Raw genomic sequence first — 24,089 nt, 5'->3', positions numbered from 1 at the left:
AAAGCCATTCAGCTCATTGAATCGCCTTCATTTAGGCATGTCAGCCGTGGCTCAGTGGGTTGCACTCTCACCTCTGTGTCAGAAGGTTGTGGGTTCAAGTCCCACTCCAGAGACTTGAGCACAAAAACCCAGGCTGACACTCCAGTGCAGTACTGAGGGAGCGCCGCACTGTCGGAGGGGCAGTACTGAGGGAGCACTGCACTGTCAGAGGGGCAGTACTGAGGGAGCGCCGCACTGTCGGAGGGGCAGTACTGAGGGAGCACTGCACTGTCAGAGGGGCAGTACTGAGGGAGCGCAGTTGGAGGGGCAGTACTGAGGGAGCGCCGCACTGTCGGAGGGGCGGTACTGAGGGAGTGCCACACTGTCGGAGGGGCAGTACTGAGGGAGTGCCACACTGTCGGAGGGGCAACACTGAGGGAGTGCACTGTCGGAGGGGCAGTACTGAGGGAGTGCCACACTGTCGGAGGGGCAACACTGAGGGAGTGCCGCACTGTCGGAGGGGCAGTACTGAGGGGGCAATACTGAGGGAGTGCCGCACTGTCGGAGGGGCAGTACTGAGGGAGCGCCGCACTATCGGAGGGGCAGTACTGAGGGAGCGCCGCACTGTCGGAGGGGCAGTACCGAGGGAGCGCTGCACTGTCGGAGGGGCAGTACTGAGGGAGCGCCGCACTATCGGAGGGGCAGTACTGAGGGAGCGCCGCACTGTCGGAGGGGCAGTACCGAGGGAGCGCTGCACTGTCGGAGGGGCAATACTGAGGGAGTGCCGCACTGTCGGAGGGGCAGTACTGAGGGAGCGCCGCACTATCGGAGGGGCAGTACTGAGGGAGCACTGCACTGTTGGAGAGGCAGAACTGAGGGAGTGCTGCACAGTTAGAGGGCGGTACTGAGGGAGCGCCGCACTGTCGGAGGTGCTGTGTTTCGGATGAGATGTTAAACCGAGGCTCCGACTACTCTCCCATGGCACTATTTCGAAGAAGAGCAGGGGAGTTCTTCCTGGGGCCAATATTTATCCCTCAATCACATCACTAAAAGCAGATTATCTGGTCATTATCACATTGCTGTTTGTGGGAGCTTGCTGTGTGCAAATTGGCTGCCGCGTTTCCTACATTACAACAGTGACTACACTTCAAAAAGTACTTAGTTGGCTGTAAAGTGCTTTGGGACGTCCTGAGGTTGTGAAAGGCGCTGTAGAAATGCAAGTCTTTCTTTCTAGTATTCAAGGCCTTGCAGCATGGTATCTAGCAGCATTTTGAATGCTCTTGGTCTGCACCTCTACCACCCTCTTTGTCATATTATTCCAGACATTTCTTATCCTTTTAATGTCTGTTCTAAATTTAATTTTCATTAGTTATATTGATGACCTCTAGTCGAACTGACCTGCCTTATATTAAATAGTCAGCATTTATCGCCGTAATTTTAATCTATCTTATATATATACTTTTTAGTTTTATGCTGACAAGTAGTTACTTTCTAAATACATTCGCCAGTAGCTTTATGCTGTGATTGGACACACAGACCAGGGATCACAGCTTCGATATCTGGCCTATGCTGCATTTGCTACTCTAAATAGATAAAGATGGAAAAATTGTCTCAACTTGCATGAAAGATTTCTTTGTGTGTGGGGAGTGGGGTAGATTCAGCAAATGATGCTCAGCACTGAGGGGCCGTGGCTCAATGGGCGCACTCTCGCCTCTGAGACAGAAGATTGTGGGTTCAAGTCCCACTCCAGACACTTGAGCACATAATTCTAGGCTGACACTCCAGTGCAGTACTGAGAGAGTGCTGCACTGTCGGAGGGGCAGTACTGAGAGAGCGCTGCACTGTCGGAGGGGCAGTACTGAGAGAGCGCTGCACTGTCGGAGGGGCAGTACTGAGAGAGCGCTGCACTGTCGGAGGGGCAGTACTGAGAGAGTGCTGCACTGTCAGAGGAGCAGTACTGAGGGAGTGCTGCACTTTTGGAGGGGCAGTACTGAGGGAGCGATGCACTGTCGGAGGGGCAGTACCGAGGGAGTGCTACACTGTCGGAGGGGCAGTACTGAGGGAGCGCTGCACTTTTGGAGGGGCAGTACTGAGGGAGCGATGCACTGTCGGAGGGGCAGTACCGAGGGAGTGCTGCACTGTCAGAGGAGCAGTACTGAGGGAGTGCTGCACTTTTGGAGGGGCAGTACTGAGGGAGCGCTGCACTGTCGGAGGGGCAGTACTGAGAGAGCGCTGCACTGTCGGAGGGGCAGTACTGAGAGAGCGCTGCACTGTCGGAGGGGCAGTACTGAGAGAGCGCTGCACTGTCGGAGGGGCAGTACTGAGAGAGTGCTGCACTGTCAGAGGAGCAGTACTGAGGGAGTGCTGCACTTTTGGAGGGGCAGTACTGAGGGAGCGATGCACTGTCGGAGAGGCAGTACCGAGGGAGTGCTACACTGTCGGAGGGGCAGTACTGAGGGAGCGCCGCACTGTCGGGAGGGCAGTATTGAGTGAGTGCTGCACTGTCGGAGGTGCTGTCTTTCGGATGAGACATTAAACCGAGGCCCCGCCTACTCTCTCAGGTGGACGTAAAAGATCCCATGGCACTATTTTGAAGAAGAGCAGGGGAGTTATCATTGGTGTCCTGGCTAATATTTATCCCTCAATGAACATCCCTAAAAAACAGATTATCTGGTCATTATCACATTGCTGTTTGTGGGTGCTTGCTGTGCACAAATTGTGTGCTACGTTTCCTACATTACAACAGTGACCACACTTCCAAAAAAAGTACTTCATTGGCTGTAAAGCGCTTTGGGACGTCCAGTGGTTGTGAAAGGTGCTGTAGAAATGCAAGTCTTTCTTTTAGGGTACGTATTCTATCCAAGGACCTCCAAACCATGAAACTCTGCCTCCCTCCACATTTCCTTCCACCTACAATATACAAGCTTTTAAAACCCAGGCTCAGCGCTACCCAATCACTTGTTTGATTTATCTTGTCTTTCCTCTTTTCAAACTTGAGGGTGTCCTGCACTACGGGGCTTGTTCCTTCACCTGGGTTCCTGGAAGTAATACACAATCTTCATAAAATGAATTGTACTTTTCCTGGCACCGACGTCCCCTTCTGTCACTGTTTGCTTAGTAATGCAGAGTGACCAAGTGTGACATCAAACTATGGCTCTGAATGATATGTACATAATGGGCTTAGTAATCATTCAGGCTGTTCTCTGATCTGGCACCGGATCAGCTTTTTTAGAATGTACAGTCGGAGATGTTTATCAAAAGGAAATGCCAGGAGGAAGTGGCACTGTGGGGACATTAAAGGAAGATGATTAAATGAAGGAATCGATTTTCTTTTCGTTTAATTAGGGGAATGTACGCAAAAATAATAGTCGCCATCTGAAAAGTTGCTTAGCTCACCCATTATGAGTGACGAGTTGTTTTTCTCAATTGGGAGCAATTGCCAGGATTATGAGCGTCCAGCACTGCAATGCTTTGTGCTTTAGTTATTCAGTTTCCTAATAGCTAGGTGGGTATGTACATCACCCGGGGTGGTACTGAACCATACAGAGCAGGAAGATTCCAGTTTGAATTGGCGGTCTGTAGATGAGTTAGCTTAGCTCAGTCAGCAATGCAGGTGTTACCACTGATCTCGGCCGGCACAGACACGATGGGCCGAATGGCCTCCTTCTGTGCCATAAATTTCTATGATTCTCTGTATCCTCACGCTAGAGAGGGGAAAAATCTTCCAGGGTTCCTGCTCCTGATGACAATTCCTGCATAAAACGAGGCCATAGCCTAAAAATTATTTGCCAAAATCCACGAACACATTCATGTGCCATACTGCTCTCTGCTATTTTAACCAAGGTATTTACCAATCGATTTTAAATTGGTTAATCCCTCTGCTAAAATAGCAGGGAGAGGAGTATCATATGAATGCATTCAACGTTCATCTGCTAATATCGGCAACAGTAATACCTAGGTTTTTGTGTAGGTTTCCATGCATGATCTACGTGACTGGAATGGTGCCCTGGTGTGGGGATAGTCACCAAAACTAGAAGCACTTTTGAGAATGTCCCGATACTGGACAGGAGAACTATTGGAATTGGGCATGTTGGAGCTTCCAGATCACTCAGAATATGGAGGGGTGGGAATGGAATGTGCTTAGTTGCTCTTTCTACTGTTCAGTGCCCACCATCCCCCACCATTTCCGTTTGAAGATTAACATTTTGTAGAGCTACCCAGGGAATATATAACAAGCTTGTAGTTTATTAAAAAGAAAACTGGTAGTTGAGCAGAATTTTGAGTGCCTTCCCAGTTGGCATGGGATGTTGCTAGTGCTGTGTACCACGGCATGGCAGCACACGTTTCTCCCCCACAATCTCAGCTGGGCCATCTGTCGGGGGGGGGGAGGCAGGGCACGCCCAGTGAGGGGTGGCTGGAAGGTTGGATGGTGAGTCAACATCGAGTAAAAGAACCCGTAACCATTTATCATCCCAGTTTATCTTACAACCTGATACTGTGGAGAAAGATCACCATCGCCTGTGATTGTAAAAGGTTTGACACTGCCTTGTACCACTGCATGGCCACAGACGTTGATGCACCGTGGCACAGTGCCAGCCCTCGGCTCTGTGACAATAGATTTTTGAAATACTACCACCAGATTCTTTGACAATATTTCCTGCAACAACAAACTAGACAACAGGCTAGAAAATATTAAAGGAAATTTTGGTTGTCTTGGATGAGATTTTTTTTAAACCTTCGGCCTTCCATCCTGACACTGATTTGAACGAATGGCAGAGAAGAGTCTGTTTATTCTGCTGCTTTAGACAGTAGGTATTTAAAAAAATGTCCATGCTGACTACCACCTGTTATTAATTTGATTTGCTATCTCCCTACACTGCCCTGGTTAAATGCCCTTTCTTCAAATTAAAGGTAGAAGACAAGGGTTCAGAGACAGATGGGATGGAAGTCGCCTCCTCAGGCTGTCAAAGATCCTAAGTGAAATGAGAATGGGCAGCTTCAACCAAGCTCCCAGTGGGAGTTCACTTCAGAAAGCTGCCCCCACAATACATAGCAATAAAAAGCACATTGGCCCGAGAAGGGCAAGATTCTGTATGCTGGAATCTTTTGCAGGCTTGATGGAGGTTTTAACCCTTTTTGTACATAAATCACAAAACAGCAGCCTAATTATCTACTTATGCCAATGAAAAGGCGCAGTCTTTTGAATCACTTGAAGATTGGTCAAATATGAGAGTGCTGCTTTTCAGATCTAGTTTTCAGGTTATTACACCTGGAGCGATTTTCATCTCCTGCGCAATATGGCGGAAATCAGCTGAGTGGCTGTGCTGCACGTTCAAAGCCAGTATTGGGAGGTCTGAACCATTTTCGGGTTCAGGCCTTATTTGAATGCCGCTGCTGAGCGCCAGGCATTGCAGCCTGCGAGGTTGTGGGAGGGTGGGAACTCAGCCAGTTCCTGCTTTGAGCCAGCCATCAGGTCAGGCTTGGGGGTGCTGATTCTGGAGGGGGTTCGACATGGGCCTGCTCCATCTGACCTCACAAAAATACAAGAATAAAAAGATTTGGAGTTCTTTTGTGGAGCGGCCACCAATGGTCCCTTCACCGACTGGTACAAATGGGCAGGGAATGAAAGGTCTTGGACATCCAAGGGGTGGCCACCATTTTCAACTGTAGGTCACCTCCTTTAAGGGCAAGAAACGGGCAGGTGGCATTTGAAAATCGCCCCCATGCAATTCAGGATTAATTGAGGTCCATTCAGCCCAAGAAAGGGTAGCAGGTAAAGGGACCAGGAGGGGAAGAATTGTTATGTTTGTTACATAGAATTACATAGAATTTACAGCACAGAAACAGGCCATTCGGCCCAACTGGTCCGTGCCGGTGTTTGTGCTCCACACGAGCTTCCTCCCACCCCTCTTCATCGCACCCTATCAGCATATCCTTCTATTCCTTTCTCGCTCATATGCTTATCCAGCCTCCCCTTAAATGCATCTATGTTATTCGCCTCAACCACTCCCCGTGGTAGCGAGTTCCACATTCTCACCACTCTCTGAGTAAAGAAGTTTCTCTTGAATTCCCTATTGGATTTATTAGTGACTATCTTATATTTATGACCCCCTAGTTTTGAACACCCCACAAGTCTAAACATCTTCTCTACATCTACCCTCAAACTCCTTCATAATTTTAAAGACCTCTATTAGGTCACCTTTTTTAGATACAAGAGCCTCCGCCTGTTCAGCCTTTCCTGATTTTTATAACCTCTCAGTTCTGGTATCATCCTTATAAATCTTTTTTGCACCTTCTTCAGTGCCTCTGTATTCTTTTGTAATATGGAGACCAGAACTGTGCAGTGCTCTAGGTGTGATCTAACCAAGGTTCTGTACAAGTTTAACAAAACTTCTCAGCTTTTGAACTCCTCTAGAAATGAACCCCCATGCTCTGATTGCATTTTTTATGGCTTTGTTAACCTGCGTTGGTACTTTTAACGATTTGTAAATCTGTATCCCGAGATCTCTCTGCTCCTCTACCCCATTTAGACTTATTTTTCAAGGAATATTTGGCCTAATTATTCCTCCTACCAAAATGCACCAACTCACTCTTATCTATATTGAAATTAATTTGCCATTTACACATCCATTCTGCAAGTTTATTTACGTCTTGATGCTATGTGTAGGGACGTCATAAATGTGTTCAAAGCAATAATTTTACAATGCCATTGCATTGACTGGAATATTTATTCCCTCAGGATGTCCTTTCCTTGCCCCTTTACAGTGAGATGCATCCAGGTCAGCACTATGTTTATCTCTTTCAATGATTGTGCAAACTATTGTGATATTGCACACATCAAAAAAGGGTTCCAGGATAGCTGCCTGAAGGAAGAACTTGTGTAGCACATCGCAACCAATGAAGCGCAGTGATGGTTGTTATGTAGGGAATCGTTGCAGCCAATTTGTACGCAGAAAGATCCCACAAACAGAAAATGAGATGATTTATCTGTTTATTACGATGTTTGTTAAGGGATGAATATTGACTGGGACACTATAAGAATCCCCTGCTCTTTGAATAGTGCCATGGGATCTTTCACATCCAGCTGAACAGGTGTCTTGGTTTAATGTTTAATCTGAAATATTCCACTTCCGACAATGCAGTGCTGGAGTTTCAGCCTAGATTATGTACCTAGAGTGGGTCTTGAACCCACAACTTTCTAACTCTGGCAAGAATACAAACAATTTACCTAAGCTGACACTCTATTTATATTTATCCTTACACTTCATTCATGTCCAGTTGGCGACTATAGATGACATTCCCATGGTAAAACAGGAAATTGCAAATATCTTGCAGAGAAATTGGAGGCTATTGTAAATGATTCAGCCTGATTGATAAATAGTTTTGAATTGTTTATACAGTTGTCACAATGACATGGAAGCAATAATTTCTCCCCCGCCAGTCATCGTGGCTAGTTAATTCTGGTACAGGAAACTTTTTTTTATCCGGCACCGACGGGACTGACGTGGTGCCGGTTCATCAAAAATTCCGGATAACTGAAATCTATAGTAAAAGATATGGAGCTGAGAGCTCCGTATAAAGCAACAAACCCTGTTGCTTAGCAACAGGTTCAGAACAATGGCCACAAGTTCCAAGCGTCTCTGTAGCTTAGCAACAGCTGCAGCCACACCCTTGCACAGCAACAGATCGAGCAAGGCAAGTAATAAAACTTACCTGAACCTACTCCTGAATTTTGCCGGTTAACCGAGGTTTCCGGTTATTTAGGTGCCGGTAAATCGAAAGTTTCCTGCACTCTTCGGCTCGTTCACACCGACAGTGGTCTCTTCACCTACTCTCCCCCTCCCCACCACCACCTCATGCTTTCTCTGTTCTTCTCTCCATAAGTTCACCATGGCACTTTCCTTCTCCCACCCCCCGTTCAAGCTAGCACTGTTCCCAACGCCCTCAACCCCATTTAGCGAGTGTTCTTTCCTCTATCTAGCTGCTGCTCCGGGGATCAAATTCTGCAAGATGCTCTGGAATAGGAAGTTCCGATCTCCCTGATTTTTGTCCGCAAACACGGAATATTGAACACTGCTTGAAATGCTGACTGTGTGTCAAATATGGACAGTTGCCGTGTATGGTTCCAAACAATTTTGAGGTATCAAAGGAATCCCATCTGGAACTGAGCTGAGATTTATGCATGAAGACTTGTAATTATTGTTTTCAATGTTTATAATGTAACATTTCTTTACACCAGATTTTGCCTTAACTCTCTCTCACTCCATTTGAATACATGATTTTAGCAACAATCATCGCCAACTGTATTGTTTTAGCACTGGAGCAACATTTGCCTGATGATGACAAGACTCCCATGTCCGAACGACTGGTGAGTGATGTTTTTTCTCGCACTCTATCTTTTGTTCTGTGTGTGTGTCTGTCTTACTCACTAAAAGTTAGCGGATGTTGGAGGAGAGGAGGAGGTGGAAAGCGGTCTAAATTTCTGCTTCTGATAACTATCCAACAAGCTATGACTGGAAAGTGCTTGGGTGTGAATGTTGGGTGAGGGTAGGATCAGGTTTGCCTGTTCCTATTGTCAAAAAAACTGCTGATACATAAAGTTTAGACTCACTCTAACATGGCTATGTGGGTGAGGTACTGAAGGATTGCTAGCATCCATGGAGCTGTACCCCAGCGCGATTTGGCATCCAAGAGAAGAGGGGAAATATTGAAAAAATTCTATGTGAAAGTGTTTTTTGTTTCCTCCCTTACTCTCCACTCCTGAGAGCACCGACGTGCTGGGGTATGAGTAAGATGGGAAAGAGGTGAGATTGTTGCATTGGATGTTTTAGTCATTTGTTTTCTGAGTGTAGATGACACTGGCAAGGCCACATTTACTGTCCATCTGCCGTAAACTGAATGGCTTCCATGGCTACTTCAGAGGGCATTGAGTCAACTATATAGTGTGGATTAGAGTCATGTGTAGGCCAGACTGAGTAGAGATGGCAGGATCCCTTTCCTGAAGGACATTCATGAAACAGCTGGGTTTTTACAACAATCTGGTAGCTTTCATGGTCACATTACCAGAGATGTTGAATTAACTTGCTCGTCCAGTACCATAACCACTACACTATCATATTCATATGCCAGACTCCTGTGGAAATGGAAAAGAAGATGCTTACAGATGCACACTTGGTAAATGTAAATAGTGGGTATTAGTTGAATCATGTTCCAGTGGTGACATGTTCTTGTTCATGAGGTCACTCAGAGAGCGACTAGCAGCTTTGCAACATCTAACCAATTCAAAGCAAATAAACCGGCAAGGGAGTATCTCCCTTTGAAAACATTTAGATTCAATAGAAATTCAGATTACTACAGATCCCTCCTTTAAAAGGGGAGCGGTATTCATGAAAAATTGTATGGCAAACCTTTATTTACAAACACAAGATGTGGCCATGCAAATCTGTGCAGTGCGTTACTGAGACACACAACCCAGGAAAGACCAAGGTTTGACCCGTCTTTGCTGAATTTGCTAACCTCAATTGCGGAGGTGTGGGATGCTGTAATTGGCCTCGGCATCCCTGGACTAGAGAGGGGGATAAAGGTCACTATATAATGATCCCTGGCAGAAACTACACATATATGCGTGGGTTTTTGGCGGAGAAGAAGTTCTGGTTCAGCTGTGATACTTTCGCGCAGTCAAATACCCTGCTGATACTCGTCCAGGCTCACACATGGAGGATTGCTGGATAGGCAAGGTGTCGGATGGTAACCAGCACCTGTGGAACGGTACTCCAGTATGAGTTAGTACTTTCAGGAGAGGAGAGGAGAAATTTGAGCATGAGGAAGGTGGAAAACAAAGCACCATCGTGAACTCCAGGCACTAGAGAAGTGATTAGAAGCTAATCTCATCTCAGGATTTGGATACTGCAGCATCTTTCATATGATCTTGTCTGAACCCCTTGATTAGACTTTTGTTTTCGGTTAGCTGAGTAACTGAGGCATGGGGAACCCGCCATTGTGCTGCAGGATTTCTAAGCTAAGCTGCTAAGAAATCCACATATTTCTGTTTGCTTAATATGGAGTGCACACAGCTCACCCGCCCACATCCAAAGAGTTTAGCTGCAGCTTGGCAAGAGTCAAGGTTTTGGTACCCCCAAGTGTTTGCAGGGTATTGCTGGGATTTAACAGCACACAGCACTAGTACATTTCCTACTGTTGGTCCAGTCGGGACCACCCTACCCATAGCACATTAGCTTTCAAGGTTAACTGTGGCCGAATGTGAAAAATCCTATCTTACAGTGGCAGCTCCACCCCTCCGCGTCTCATTAATGAGCCAAGCTGGCTTGTCATTCGCCACCAGTGCCCTGGTGTGCTGCAAAATTGCTTGATTCAGGTACTGGATTGTAGAGTTTGCCATGTAGCATTGACACTTCAAGTCTTCCATGTCAGATTTGTCCTCTTTATGTTCACCTTGAAGTCACTTCCAGGTTTCCATTATGTTCGACTGAACTTCTCCTAAAATTAGCTTGTAAATTGGGAGTTATTACAGAATGATCAGAATTTGCTATTCTTCTACAGATTGGCGTTGTGTGGACTTGGGGATTTGTGGGTTACAGTATTGTCCTTCACTTCTGGAACCTCAGTTAAAATCCAGGTCTGAGGTCTGAAGGGTGAAAGAACAGTGTTGGAACACATAGCTCTCTAAAGATCTCCATGAAAAATGGACATCTTCATTATCATCTGTCTGGCCTACGTTCTATGTCCTGCAGGTGAAGAAAATTGTTGTAATACACAGCTCTCTCAATATCGCTATCAAAGAGAGGAGACAGACCGCCCAATCTATAAGACCTGGTTTCCAAACTGTTTTCAGATTCAACTCTTCAATAAAGTTGAGCTACACTTTGAGACACTAAGCATTTTCTTAGGACAGTGACATGTGCAACACCTGATTTAAAAGTGCTTGATGTTGTCCACTGGATGCATACTGGGAAATTACATTCCCTAACCTTTATGAAAATGAAGAAAAGAATAACATTTGTATTTATAGCCTTATCACATCTCTCTGAAAGGTTATTAGAGTTTCACACGGTGAGTTAATTTGATGTACAGTGACTATTGTTGTACAAGTAAGGCAGCAATTTTACATAAGGCAAGGTTAACAATAAGCTGAATAATATTAGTTTGTTTTTGGTGGTGCTGGACATGGGAGAAAGGTTTGATAGGACAGCTGGAAAACTCCCTGCTCCTTGATGAATACTGCCATGGCTTTTTTTAGTATCTGCTTTAACTATGGGCTGAAAAAGAGCTTAGTTCAAGCCAAATCCAAAGGACAGAAAATGCAAGTGCTCCTTCATTAAGGCACTGGGACGTGAGCCTAGATTATACGCTGAAATGGAATGGGGCTTGACCCCTCAACTTTTAACTTAGAGACCAGAGTGCTACTAGCTGAAGCAAACTAACATCCATTACCAGCTCACAAATATATTAACCAAGAATATATTGAGGAAAGGTTAGTAGTAACTGCTCTTTTTTTCTGTTTTATTTCAGGATGACACTGAACCATATTTCATTGGAATCTTTTGCTTTGAGGCAGGAATTAAAATAATCGCTCTAGGATTCGCTTTTCACAAAGGTTCTTATTTGCGGAATGGCTGGAACATCATGGATTTTGTCGTGGTTCTGACCGGGTGAGTCACAGGAATATTGTCCTCTAATATTTGTGGTTATTGGACTGGGGTTGTTTTGCAGCGGGAGGTGTGTGTTTGTGATTGTACGCTGCAAACACATGGAGCTCACCAACAGAGAGAATGTAGTGGGGCTAACTGGAAATGAGCTCGAAGATCCAATTGCACTTGAGCGAAGAGGATTCTACTGATTGCTTAAATAATCCTAAATGCTACAAAGGAAGATAATTACTGGTGTTTCTCAGTCCTCTCTTTGTTCCTGTATTTTCCGTCTTCAGATTGCTGGTCAGAGACAGATGATCAGCCATTTTGTGTAGAATCTGTGTTGGAATGACACTATGAGGTTGGATATAGGACAGTGCCGAGGAGGCATCTAACAAACAGAAAACATGAAACAGGATCAGACAAAGACAGGGATCCCAGGATGTTTACCATTTTCTAATATTTAAGATCAGGTGCCATTCAGTGCAAAGCCTTTCGCCTTTTACCGAAATGCGCTCCTGGGTGGAGGAGGAAAGAATCACTTGCAGTGTGAAGTATTTATCCACTTGTATCTCACACATAAATTATGTTAATTAACTCCAACTTGTGAACGTTTATTTATCTTTTAGTGAGAGGCTGAGCTCCAGCGTCAAGACTAGTATTTGGTGAGACTGGATGTCAGGGGGGTGGCTGTCGTCACCCAGCATGAATGGTATTTTGTCATTCCTGAATGCTGATTGACCTGGGATTTGTTTTCTAAATCAGAGTTGAGCATATTTTGAGCCAGTTGATTTTTTAACTGCTTTCATTCCTGGATTACTGAGGAGAGGCTTATTATTACCAATGGTGGGAAGAAAGTCATGGAGAGGGGAAGGATTCAAGATTCCATCAATCTGCCTGTTCGCCACACTCACTATGGGTATTTGGGGGAGATATCAACCTTGATCTCCTGGACTAATTTCGATCGCCTAGATGGGTCAGAGAGGAATTTCCCAGATTTTTCTTCCCCAAATTGGCCTAGTTTTTAAAAAAAATGTTATTTGCCTCTCTCAGGAGATCACACGGTTTCTGGTTGGGTGGGGAGTGTAGATATTGTGATGCACAAGGTATCGCAGTGGTGTGGGACTGGCTGGATGGACCAGAGGTCTTTATCTGCCTGTCATTGTTCGTACACTTGTAAAGGTAGGGTGCTCTGGACAGGGGTGAGCGGCCTTTCAATGAAAGAATCATGGTTGCAAGTTTGAATTATAGACTAAATATAATCTGTGTAAATGTTTAGGAGTGAATGCTCTATCACTGCCCTTTCTGGACCAGCGCTAACTCTGTGATTTAAACTTTGATAAAATGTAAACTCACTCCCGATTGCAATAATGTGACTTAACTGTGTATAAAATGCAATGTATGATGAAATCTTCTTAAGATCAAAATTGTTGTCTAGTTAATTCAAGTTTTTTTTAAGTTGGGATTATAAGAACATAAGAAATAGGAGCAGGAGTAGGCCATACGGCCTCTTGAGCCTGTTCCGCCATTCAATGCGATCATGGCTGATCTTCAACCTCAACTCCACTTTCCCGCCCAATCCCCATATCCCTTGATTCCCCTAGAATCCAAAAATCTATCGATCTCAGCCTTGAATATACTCAATGACTCAGCATCCACAGCCCTCTGGGGCAGAGAATTCCAAAGATTCACAACCCTCTGAGTGAAGAAATTCCTCCTCATCTCAGTCTTAAATGGCCGACCCCTTATCCTGAGACTGTGACCCCTGGTTCTAGACTCTCCAGCCAGGGGGAAACAGCCTCTCAGCATCTACCCTGTCAATCCCCCTCAGAAACTTATATGTTTCAATGAGATCACCTCTCATTCTTCTAAACTCCAGAGAGCATAGGTGTAATCTACTCAATCTCAATTAGAGTTAGAGAAAACGAAAAAAAATGAGGTATACGCAATCAGTTACAGAATTATTTAAAAAAAGAGGATCAAAAGGGCAAAATATATAAATAGGCAAAAGATAAATAAATGAGGGTTAAAAAGTTAAAACTTGATGTTTCACTGATCTTTCAGATGAGCATCTTTAAAATTGACATAAAAATATTATTGAGGTAAATTGAGGCAAGGCCACTAAACCAGCAGTGGGTGTAAAGGATTGCGTGGCCACCTGCAATATTGGTGAAATAATGAGTTGCTTTTTGCCCTTTATTCCTCCTTTTGTCAATTATACCATAACAGGTGGTATCTAATCTATTGTTGATATCTGTCTTGATTTAGTTTGTATTTGAGTTTTATTTGGAAGCAGAGGTCAGTACAATAATGGCGAGTTCGTCACTGACTTGTGTCTCACATTGTTTGTCAGGTTTTGTTTTCTGCAGGGGTTTTCCATGCATTTGGTGATCAGAGCAGTGGACTAGAAGTAGTGGAGTGATTCCCTCTGAGTGTGTCCACTTACTACAATTGGCATCTTTATGATCTGTACATCTATTTTAGGTTCATCCCTCCCCTATGTCCCTTTGAAACATATAAGATTCTGAGGGGGATTGACAGGGTAGATGCTGAGAGGCTGCTTCCCCTGGCTGGAGAGTCTAGAACTAGAGGGCATAGTCTCAGGATAAGGGGTCGGCCATTTAGGACTGAGATGAGGAGGAATTTCTTCACGCAGAGGGTTGTGAATCTTTGGAATTCTCTGCCCCAAAGGGCTGTGGATGCTGAGTCGTTGAGTATATTCAAACCTGAGATAGATAGATTTTTGGACTCTAGGGGAATCAAGGGATATGGAGATTGGGCGGGAAAGTGGAGTTGAGGTCGAAGACCAACCATGATCTTATTGAATGGCGGAGCAGGCTCGAGGGGCCATATGGCCGACTCCTGCTCCTAATCCCTATGTTCTTATGTCCCCGACTCTCCACTGAACTTTTCCAAAACCTTGACAGATACAGAGAAGACAAAGAGAGTGATATTTCTGAAAATGGATCACTCCAATGCCATTGATAGGAAAGTGATGTACTCTGAGGGGAATAACCCATGCTTTATTGACTGTCAATATGGAGGATGGGCTCCACTGTGGAAAATGTGTAACTCTGAAAAAAAATTATAAAATATGAAGTATTATTTCCATTGGTCTGGGAATTGGTAACAGTGGAGTATAAAATCCACTGGGGTTAAGTACCCACCATCCATAATGCTAACTTAAAGAAATACCCATCATTTTCAGGTTAGTTACAGAGGTGTCCGTCCATAGTTAAAATCTAAGGAGCATACTGCTTGGCACTTAATGAGTTACAAGTTTGTGACTCATTGAGGGACCGTGATGCAGTCATAAGCTGTGAGCAGTTTGTGATAGGAATCCCACAACTGGATTTCTAACGGTCATCCTGTGCTATTTAGAATTTAGGCATTCTTTATGCTGGCAGCTGGCTGGTTTGACTTTGCAGTGTCTTTGTTTAAAGTAGTGCTGTGTGGCGTTGGCATCTCACTGGGCATGGCTGCTAAGGTGCAAGATGCCAGGTTATTTCTGATAGTGAATGATGTAAAGATCGACTAGTGTGGGCAAGTTATGAATTGATGTCGTGCAGCATACTTTGTCTTTCCAATGTCATAATAATTGCTAATGTACCTCATCACAGTTGCTCTGGTTAACATCATGAGGGGTCTGGACAGAGTAGATAGAGAGAAACTGTTCCCATTGGCGGAAGGGTTGCGAACCAGAGGACACGGATTTAAGGTGATTGGCAGAAGTTCCAAAGGCGACACGAGGAAAACTTTTTTATGCAGCGAGTGGTTAGGATCTGGAATGCGCTGCCTGAGAGGGTGGTGGAGGCAGACTCAATCGTGGCTTTCAAAAGGGAATTGGATAAGTACCTGAAGGAAAAAAATTTGCAGGGCTACGGGGAAGGGGCGGGGGAGTGGGACTGGCTGAAGTGCTCTTGCAGAGAGCCGGCATAGGCTCGATGGGCCGAATGGCTTCCTTCTGTGCTGTAGCCATTCTATGATTCTATCATTCGATGGTTTGATTTAAGAATTGTTATTGTGGTCTTTCGACTGTTTATTTGCTAAATCATAAGGTCTTTTGTACAGTAGAAGCCTTCATGGTTCAGTAGGCAAAATGCACCTTCTGCCATTGTAGTGAGCAATACAGATTGGGACAATCTTTGTTTTGGTCCACGGTCTCTGTTACGTTAGCCGATCTCAGCTAGGGTGATGGTTGGAAGCACAACCATTAGGTGCAGTGCAATAGGTTTTGGTGCGGTGGAGTGGGGGGCAAATAATTAGCCTGGGTTCCTGTTCCTGCTTGCTGTCCAAAACTCGACTGCCCGTGTCCTAACTTGCACCCATCACCCCAGTGCTCGCTGACCTACATTGGCTCCCGGTCCGGCAATGCCTCGATTTTAAAATTCTCATCCCTGTTTTCAAATCCCTTCATGGCCTCGCCCCTCCCTATCTCTGTCACCTCCTCCAGCCCACCACCCCCCGAGATATCTGCGCTCCTCTAACTCTGCCCTCTTGAGCATCCCCGATTTTAATCGCTCCACCATTGGCGGCCGTGCCTTCAGCTGCCTGGGCCCTAAGCTCCGGAATTCCCTCCCTAAACCTCACTACCTCTTTTTCCTCCTTTTAAGATGCTCCTTAAAACCTACATCTTTGACCAAGCTTTTGGTCATCTGCCCTAATTTCTCCTTACGTGGCTCGGTGTCAAATTTTTTGTCTTCTAACGCTCCTGTGAAGCGCCTTGGGATGTTTCACTACTTTAAAGGCGCTATATAAATACAATTGTTATTTTTGTTCATTGACTCCAGCATCAATGTGTGTGTCTCTGGACTTGGGTAAGGACAGGAAAAGCTGGGCAGTGATGCCTCCCACAGTCAAAAAGGCTGCTGTCACGCATGAAGAGTTGGGCAGGTTTGCCAGACCTCCTTGGAGTAGTATCCCAGCATGAAGCTGGATATGTTTATAATATAAACAGAAAATGCTGGAAACACTCAGCAGGCCAGGCAGCCTCTGTGGAGAGAGACACAGAGTTAACATTTCCGGCCGTGTATGCTTATCTTGTTTTGATTTAAGCAGCCAGTTTAGTTACAATAGTTGTTACATGTTACAATCTATCACAGACACAATCTTGTTAAATTATTTTAGAAACCACTTCTTGTTGGGTACATTATTTATTGTGTCACATTCATGCATCTTAATGGAGACAACCCTGCTGTACGTAATCATTCTTCTCTCCTGAGGATGTTCACTTATGCATAATCTTGAAGTTAGAACTAAGCTGGTTAAAGTGAATCTAGAGAAATGGAATGCACTGCTTCAGATGGTCATAGATGCAGCATCAATAGAGGTGCTTAAAAGGGAGATTGATACTAATTTGGGAAGTGAGGATTTTAAGGGATATGGGCGGGAAACTGGGATTAAAATAATGAAGAGCTATTATGGTAAATAACATGGAGCAGGTTTGACGGACCAAGTGAACAGCTCCTGCTACTATATTCCTTCACTCTTTCTTCTTCTTAGGCAGTCCCTCGGAACCGAGGATGACTTGCTTCCACATTAAAAATGAGTTCGCAGGTGACTGATGAGTCCAATGTGGGACCTTCACTCTTTAGAATTAACCTGTCTATTCTCTAGTTTGTAAGGACAGGGGTCAAAAAGTGTGAAGTGATGCATTTTGGTAGGAAGAACGAGGAGAGGCAATATAAACTAAAGGGTACAATTCTAAAGGGGGTGCATGAACAGAGAGACCTGGGGGTATATGTGCACAAATCGTTGAAGGTGGCAGGGCAGGTTGAGAAAGTGGTTAAAAAAGCATTCAGGATGCTGGGATTCATAAATAGAGGTAATCATAATCATAATCAACTTTATTGTCATTGTTAGTGCACAAGTGCAGTACAACGAAATGTAGGCTTGCGGCTCCCGAGAGTGTACATTTAGACTAAGACATTTAAACATTCAACATTCATTTAGCTTGTAATACATTAACATAAACATTATAAAGTGCATTGGCAGATGTGCAGGCTTTAGAGTTTATTTGTGGAGTTCAGTAGGATGACAGCCCTGGGAAAGAAGCTGTTCCTAAATCTGGTCGTTCGGGTGCGAATGCATCTGTAGCGTCTCCCAGATGGCAGGGGGGCGAACAGACTGTGGCTGGGGTGGGTAGGGTCTTTGATGATGGTCAGTGACCTCCGCAAACAGCGTTTCTGATAGATGTTCTCTATGGCCAAGTTATGATGAACCTTTATAAAACACTGGTTCGGCCTCAACTGGAGTCTTGTGTCCAATTCTGGACTTTAGGAAGGATGTGAAGGCTTTAGAGAGGGTGCAGAAAAGAATGGTTCCAGGGATGAGGGACTTCAGTTACGTGGATAGACTGGAGAAGCTGGGGTTGTTCTCCTTAGAGCAGAGAAGGTTGAGAGGAGATTTTCTTGAGGTGTTCAAAATCATGAGGGGTCTAGACAGAGTAAATATAGAGAAACTGTTCCCATTGGCGGAAGGGTCGAGAACCAGAGGACACAGATTTAAGGTGATTGGCAGAAGATCCAAAGGCGACATGAGGAAAAGCAGCAAGTGTTTATGATCTGGAATGCATTGCCTGAGAGGGTGGTGGAGGCAGGCTCAGTTGTGGTTTTCAAAAGGCAATTGGATAAGTACCTGAAGGAAAAAAATTTGCAGGGCTACGGGGAAAGGGCGGGGGGAGTGAGACTATCTGAAGTGCTCTTACAGAGAGCCGGCACGGGCTCGACGGGCCAAATGGCCAACTGTTGTGCTGTAACGATTCTGTGATTCTAAGGGTGGAGAGAAATGCAGGAGAATAGGAATGCAGAGGATTAGGGAAGGGTTGGGGTAGGGATTGGAGTTGGGCAAAGTACACGAGACAGAAGAACTGATTATGGCATGACTGGTCAACAGGAAGGGTTGGAAACAGGAATGGCGGGCCCAAGAGAATTAAAAATAAGGGAGATCGAAGTAATGGTCTCGGGTTTGGAGTGGGAGCCAAAATGTACACAGGAATGTGGGTTACATAGGCATGGCAGAGATTAGAAGAGACATGTTCTGGTTGTAAAATGAGGACCTTTTCCCTAACTCCAAGTGTCTTGTATAGGATAGTTACACTCGGGACTGACACTTACATAAGAGCGTCTCCCATCCTTCCCTGATGCAGATTACATTTGCTCGGATTCTTGCACACTAGCAGCACAACGAGAAGCAGCAATTCACCTTTTACATCCCAGCATCAGTCTACCACAGCAGACGTTCTAAGTTACCCCTGTGGCAGCATTGCTTTTTCCTTTGTCCTCTTAATAGGTGGCAGGTCAGAAAGGACACACCAGTCTATTTTTAATATAAAAACAGAAAATGCTGGAGATACTCAGCAGGTCAGGCAGCATCTGTGGAGAGAGAAGCAGAGTTAACGTTTCAGGTCGATGACCTTTAAGTTTGCACAGTAGAGCCCAGTGCTACCTTCACTAGAGGTCGCAGACAGGACCATTTGGATCCAGATTAGACAATGTTTAGACCCTAAGGCCGCGATTTTGCCGGCGCTCAGAGGGTGGGTTTGGAGGCGGGTCAGAGGTTAAAGTCGTTTTGATTGATGGCGGGTTCTGCACCCGCCGTCATCCCGCCTCCACACAACCTTCCCAAGTGTCAGATCCCCGATTTGTGAATGGACCCGACACCTAGCGGCGGGAAATGGATTAAAGGCAATTAACTCCCTCTTAACAGGTACTTGTGAGCAGTTTTCAGGGTCTTTTTCGATTTTCCAGCTTCTGGTTTGGGTTTTACGACTTCCGGACAACATGCCAGGTAAGTGTGGCGTGTTGTGAGTCTGGTCTGATGTTTGTAAAATGATGACAGCTGCAGAAGTGATGTCAAGGGTGCAATGTTGCACATGGTGAGTTTCAGAGCAAAGAAAATGTTGGTTACTGCATTTTTAATACATATACAGATTTCTTTAGCTTACAAGTTTTTAAATCTAATTGCATGTCCATTGCCACCTCATTGTGAGAACCTCAGTGACTGATCGCTTCTGTCATCTCACCTACAGCTGCCATCTATTCCAGCAACATCAGAGCCATTGAAACAATCAGACCGCAGTCCTCCGAATCCTTCCACAATCATCCCCAACACCAACATCACCAACCTTCGCCACCATCACCTGATGCTGCACTGGACACGGCATCAGTCCCTGACAAAATTGCTGGCCGGGAGGCCAGCGATGGCATTACCATGGCCAAACTTTCTTCACTTGATGCTGTAAACTCTGGCTGCCAGGTTGACACCATCCCACACCAGCACCATGAAGCATCTCTTTCATGTCCAAGCCATTCCATGCACACACATCACTATAGTGGGGTGGGGGGGAGGTAGTTATGACTGAACAATCACTGGAACTCAGTAAGACACTTCTCAATGTGTGCTCAGATCAGTCCAAGAAGGGGCACTTTTTGAAAAAGAGATTTCACTGTATGACAACACTTTACCAGAAACTTCACATGGACATTGGCTAAACCTCTCAAGTGCCCACCCTTGTGTGTTATTAGTTGGTATGCTTGCAGTAGAATGAGTGTGAGTGTGAGGGGTGATAAAGTAGATAGAGAGGGTTGGATGGAGGTGCAAGGTGAGTTGATGTTCTGGGGAGATCACTTCCGCCCTTGGAAGGGAAGAGAACCTCCCTGCATACTGTGACTCCCTTCACAAGCATATGGAGGGAGTCATCGGAGAGCCTGGGTGCAAGAGTTCACCTTTGTGCAGTGATTGTCAGTGTTTTCAGCACCTCAATGCTGTCAAACGCTGAAAAATCAACTGTCTAAATAAAATTGTGCATGGTCCCTTTAAGGAAACCGGCAGATGACGCATCATCAAATGATGTCATAAGACCCGCTTCCTGTTAATTGGCTGGTAAGCCCGCAGAGCGGGCTTAACAAGGCCAATCAAGGGAAAATCATGTCTGTAGAGCAGAGGCAGCTGGGGGGCGGGACTGGAACTCGGAAACCAGCTGACCCGCCCCCATTCCGATACTGATGAGAAAATCGCGGCCTGAGTATTCAGTGACTAGGATTGGGTACCAAAGATGCAGCTAAAAAAAGAGTTAGATAATTTCAGTTTCTATTTGTGTGACAGAAATATTCAGCAGTATTTACTGGAACATAAGAATTAGGGGCAGGGGTAGGCCATACGGCCCCTCGAGCCTGCTCCGCCATTCAATAAGATCATGGCTGATCTTGAACCTCAACTCCACTTTCCCACCCGATCTCCATATCCTCTGATTCTACTAGAGTCGAAAACTCTATCGATCTCAGCCTTGAATATACTCAACGACTCAGCATCCACAGCCCTCTGGGGTAGAGAGTTCCAGAGATTCACCACCCTCTGAGTGAAGAAATTCCTCCTCATCTCAGTCTTAAATGGACGACCCTTTATCCTGAGACTATGCCCCCTAGTTCTAGACTCTCTAGTCAGGGGAAACAACCTCTCAGCATCTACCCTGTCAACCCCCTCAAAATCTTATGGGGGAAAAATTGGGTTGCTTTGCACCTCCCGTTAGCCCCCAAGAGGGCGCTAACGGGGCGCAAAGCAACTAGCGCCCGGGCGCGGCGCTGCCAACGCCTCCCGCGAAATTCAGTGGGAGGTTAGCGGCAGCGCTAACCGGTAGTGCCCTGTGGCGCTGTGCCACCGCGATGACGTCATCGCCGTGCGCAGCACCTCACTCGCACCACGGCCGCGATCTTCGGGAGCACCCCCTTACTTACCGCCGTACGCTATGTCCAACGGGGTCAGGGGGGCCTACCTACGGCCGGGGAGGCACAATTTAAAGGCGAGGTGCAGGGCGGCCATTTTTGTTGCTGGCTGCCTGCCAGCACCTGCCTGCGCTCCCGTCCCCAGCGTCCTGAACACCCCCCCCACCCCCCGCGGAGTGCCGGCTGCGCTCCAAGAGCCCGGTACTTCTCTTGAGTGCCGGGCTCTTTTGCTGGGCCCCGGGTTGCGCTGCGCAAGGCCCCTCCCCTTTAAGAAGGGGAGGAAGGCGGCAGTACCGCGGCGCGACGTGCAGCAGCACATGGTGCTGCGACACATAGCGCCACGATATTGACTCGCAGCGCCCCAAGAGGGATGTGGGGCGCTTCCAGTAGCGCCCTGCTTCCCTCTTGGGGCTCAACCACTCAAGTTCCGGCGCGGGGCGCTAATTTTTCCGGGGTGCTAAAAGTTGCATCCGGCGAAGTTAGCTTGGGGCGCTACTCAATTTTTAGCCCTATATGTTTCAATAAGATCACCTCTCATTCTTCTAAACTCCAGAGAGTATCGGCCCAATCTACACAATCTCTCCTCATAGGACAGCCCTCTCATCCCAGGGATCAATCTAGTTGCAGTGCCTCTAAGGCAAGTATACCCTTCCTCAGATAATTACTATGTAATTTACATAAATATAATTGTACATTTAACATAAGCTAGAGCCACCCCTATTAATAAAACCATTTGATCAGACATCCACCAAAGAGATCAGTTCTGGCTTGACATTGCTGCTTGTGCTGCTTCCTTTATTTCAGAGGAGCAGGTCTTCAGGAGTATGTGAGAATTCTTTCTTTTATCAGTACTCCAATGCACTTCACATATAATGATTAACTTTGAAGTATAGTCATAGGCAAAAGCAGTAGCCATTTTTCACACAGTAAGATCCCACAAACAACTCGGAGAAGAAGAATCAGTTAATCTATTTTTTGGTGTTATTGGCTGAGGGAGTAATGTTGCTAGGATACCAAGAGAGCTCCCTGCTTTTCTTCAACGAGTGCCATGGGATCGTTAAACGTAGACTTGAGCCATCAGAAGAGGCAGATGTGACCTCATTTTAATGTCTTGTCCAAAAGGCGGCACCTCCAACAATGTAGCACTGGCCCAGTACTGCACTGTAGTATTATGTGCTCAAGTCCCACAGTCGGGCTTGAACCCACTTCTGATTCAGAGGTGAGGGTGCTGCTAACCGAGCAAAGTGACAGTCTAATGGAGAGATATTGCTGGATTATTTATAGAATAATGGGCACCCAGGAGTGAATTGCAGAGTGGAATCTGACTGAGCGGTTTGGTTGGTTTATATATGGAATAATGGGCACCCAGGAGTGAATTACAGAGTGGAATCTAATCGAGGGTTTCCAATTACTTTATAACCTATAAGAGCAAGTCACAAACAATTTCCAGCTGTTGTCTAAATCACAAGCCTTTGTGACCTTGAAATAGCTCCAGGATATTCATCACTTTCTGTTAATTTACCCTGTGGGTTCATGGGGTGATGTTACTAAAACTGAACAACATGTTTTGCTGATAGCGGTTCCCAGTGCAGACACTGGCAACTGATGCGCTCAGAGTGGCTGACACTGGCGGCATCGGCGTAATGATCGTCACACAATTGCACTAAATTTATCATGCAGTAGTCAACAATTAATTTCCAGAAATAATGATAATTTAGTATAATACATTAAAAACCTTGTACCTGCACACTTTTTAATAAATCGCTTTGTCCATGTTTAGAATGGAAACTGCCTATGTAAACTTGTCACGCTGTAAATATATCCTCCCACCAGTGGTGGCGCCCTTATTTTTGCATTTGTCAACCTCTTCAGTTTGTACTGCAGGGAAACTCCTATGCTTCAAACAACTCTACGTTTGGATATTTAACTATAGATATAATATAAATTTAAAGTATTGGACAAAATAATGACAGAATGTAAGGCTTAAAAATGGGGACTGAATTACATTGTGCACACCTAGGTTCAATGTTCTCCTGACCTTTCACCCCGCTTCACCTGAAGACTACACTAGGTCTTAACTCACGTTCAACGCCACTAACTCCTTCAATTTCTCAATGGTAAAATGCGATATTTAGTGTGATACTGAGCCATACAGATCAGGAATGTTCCAGGATCAGTCCCTGGTTTGTGCTGAGTTAGCTCATCTCAGCTGGATAGCAGTTGGATACTAGGATTGACCTTAGCATTCCTGAGCTGGCAAGGGGAAAAAAAACCACCAGATTTCCCCCTCCGGATGGCTATCCATTGGCCCGTATTTTCCGATCGGAGGCTTCCTGCGTGCGGAGGCCTCCGATCTGGAAAAAATCTACGCCCTTAACTGAGGGCTCCAGAGGTACGGACATTTCCGCTCCTGGGCCTCTGCTCTACGAAATGCGCAGGGCCCAGTTATCCCAGGGGCGCATGCGGTTCGCAAGCTTAGACCTGTCAAAAGTATGAATGGAGATCACTCCAAAAACACATCAAAACATTAAATACATTTTTTTTAAATCATGTTTTTAAAATTAGTTAAAATTACATTAAATTAAATATTTTAAACAAAAATTAAATTTTTTGAAAAAAAATTAACGTTTTTACGGGGCTAAAAATAAACTTAGCTTTTTAAAAGTATTTTTTTTAATTATAAATGAGTGAAAAGCATTTTTTTTACTTTTTTAAAACTCTTACGCTAGTAAAAGCAGAC

The 24,089-nt window shown here is 45.4% G+C and overlaps 1 protein-coding gene across 1 annotated transcript in view; it reads left to right on the top strand.

Annotated features, from left to right (window-relative positions):
- The window catches only part of LOC147097756 (voltage-dependent P/Q-type calcium channel subunit alpha-1A-like), a 728,667-nt gene that overhangs the window by 176,990 nt on the left and 527,588 nt on the right, over nucleotides 1-24,089 (top strand). Inside the window, exons 4-5 of the mRNA XM_085971842.1 lie at nucleotides 8,242-8,347; nucleotides 11,509-11,648. Coding sequence (XP_085827968.1) covers nucleotides 8,242-8,347; nucleotides 11,509-11,648 — 246 coding nt within the window. The remainder of the gene's footprint in view (nucleotides 1-8,241; nucleotides 8,348-11,508; nucleotides 11,649-24,089) is intronic.

The sequence above is a fragment of the Somniosus microcephalus genome, chromosome 31, assembly GCF_052327205.1.
Source record: "Somniosus microcephalus isolate GS21.2 chromosome 31, FLI_Smic_1.0, whole genome shotgun sequence".
NCBI lineage: Eukaryota > Metazoa > Chordata > Chondrichthyes > Squaliformes > Somniosidae > Somniosus > Somniosus microcephalus.
The sequence above is the reverse complement of the archived record's forward strand: the minus strand, read 5'-3'. Positions and strand labels throughout refer to the sequence as shown.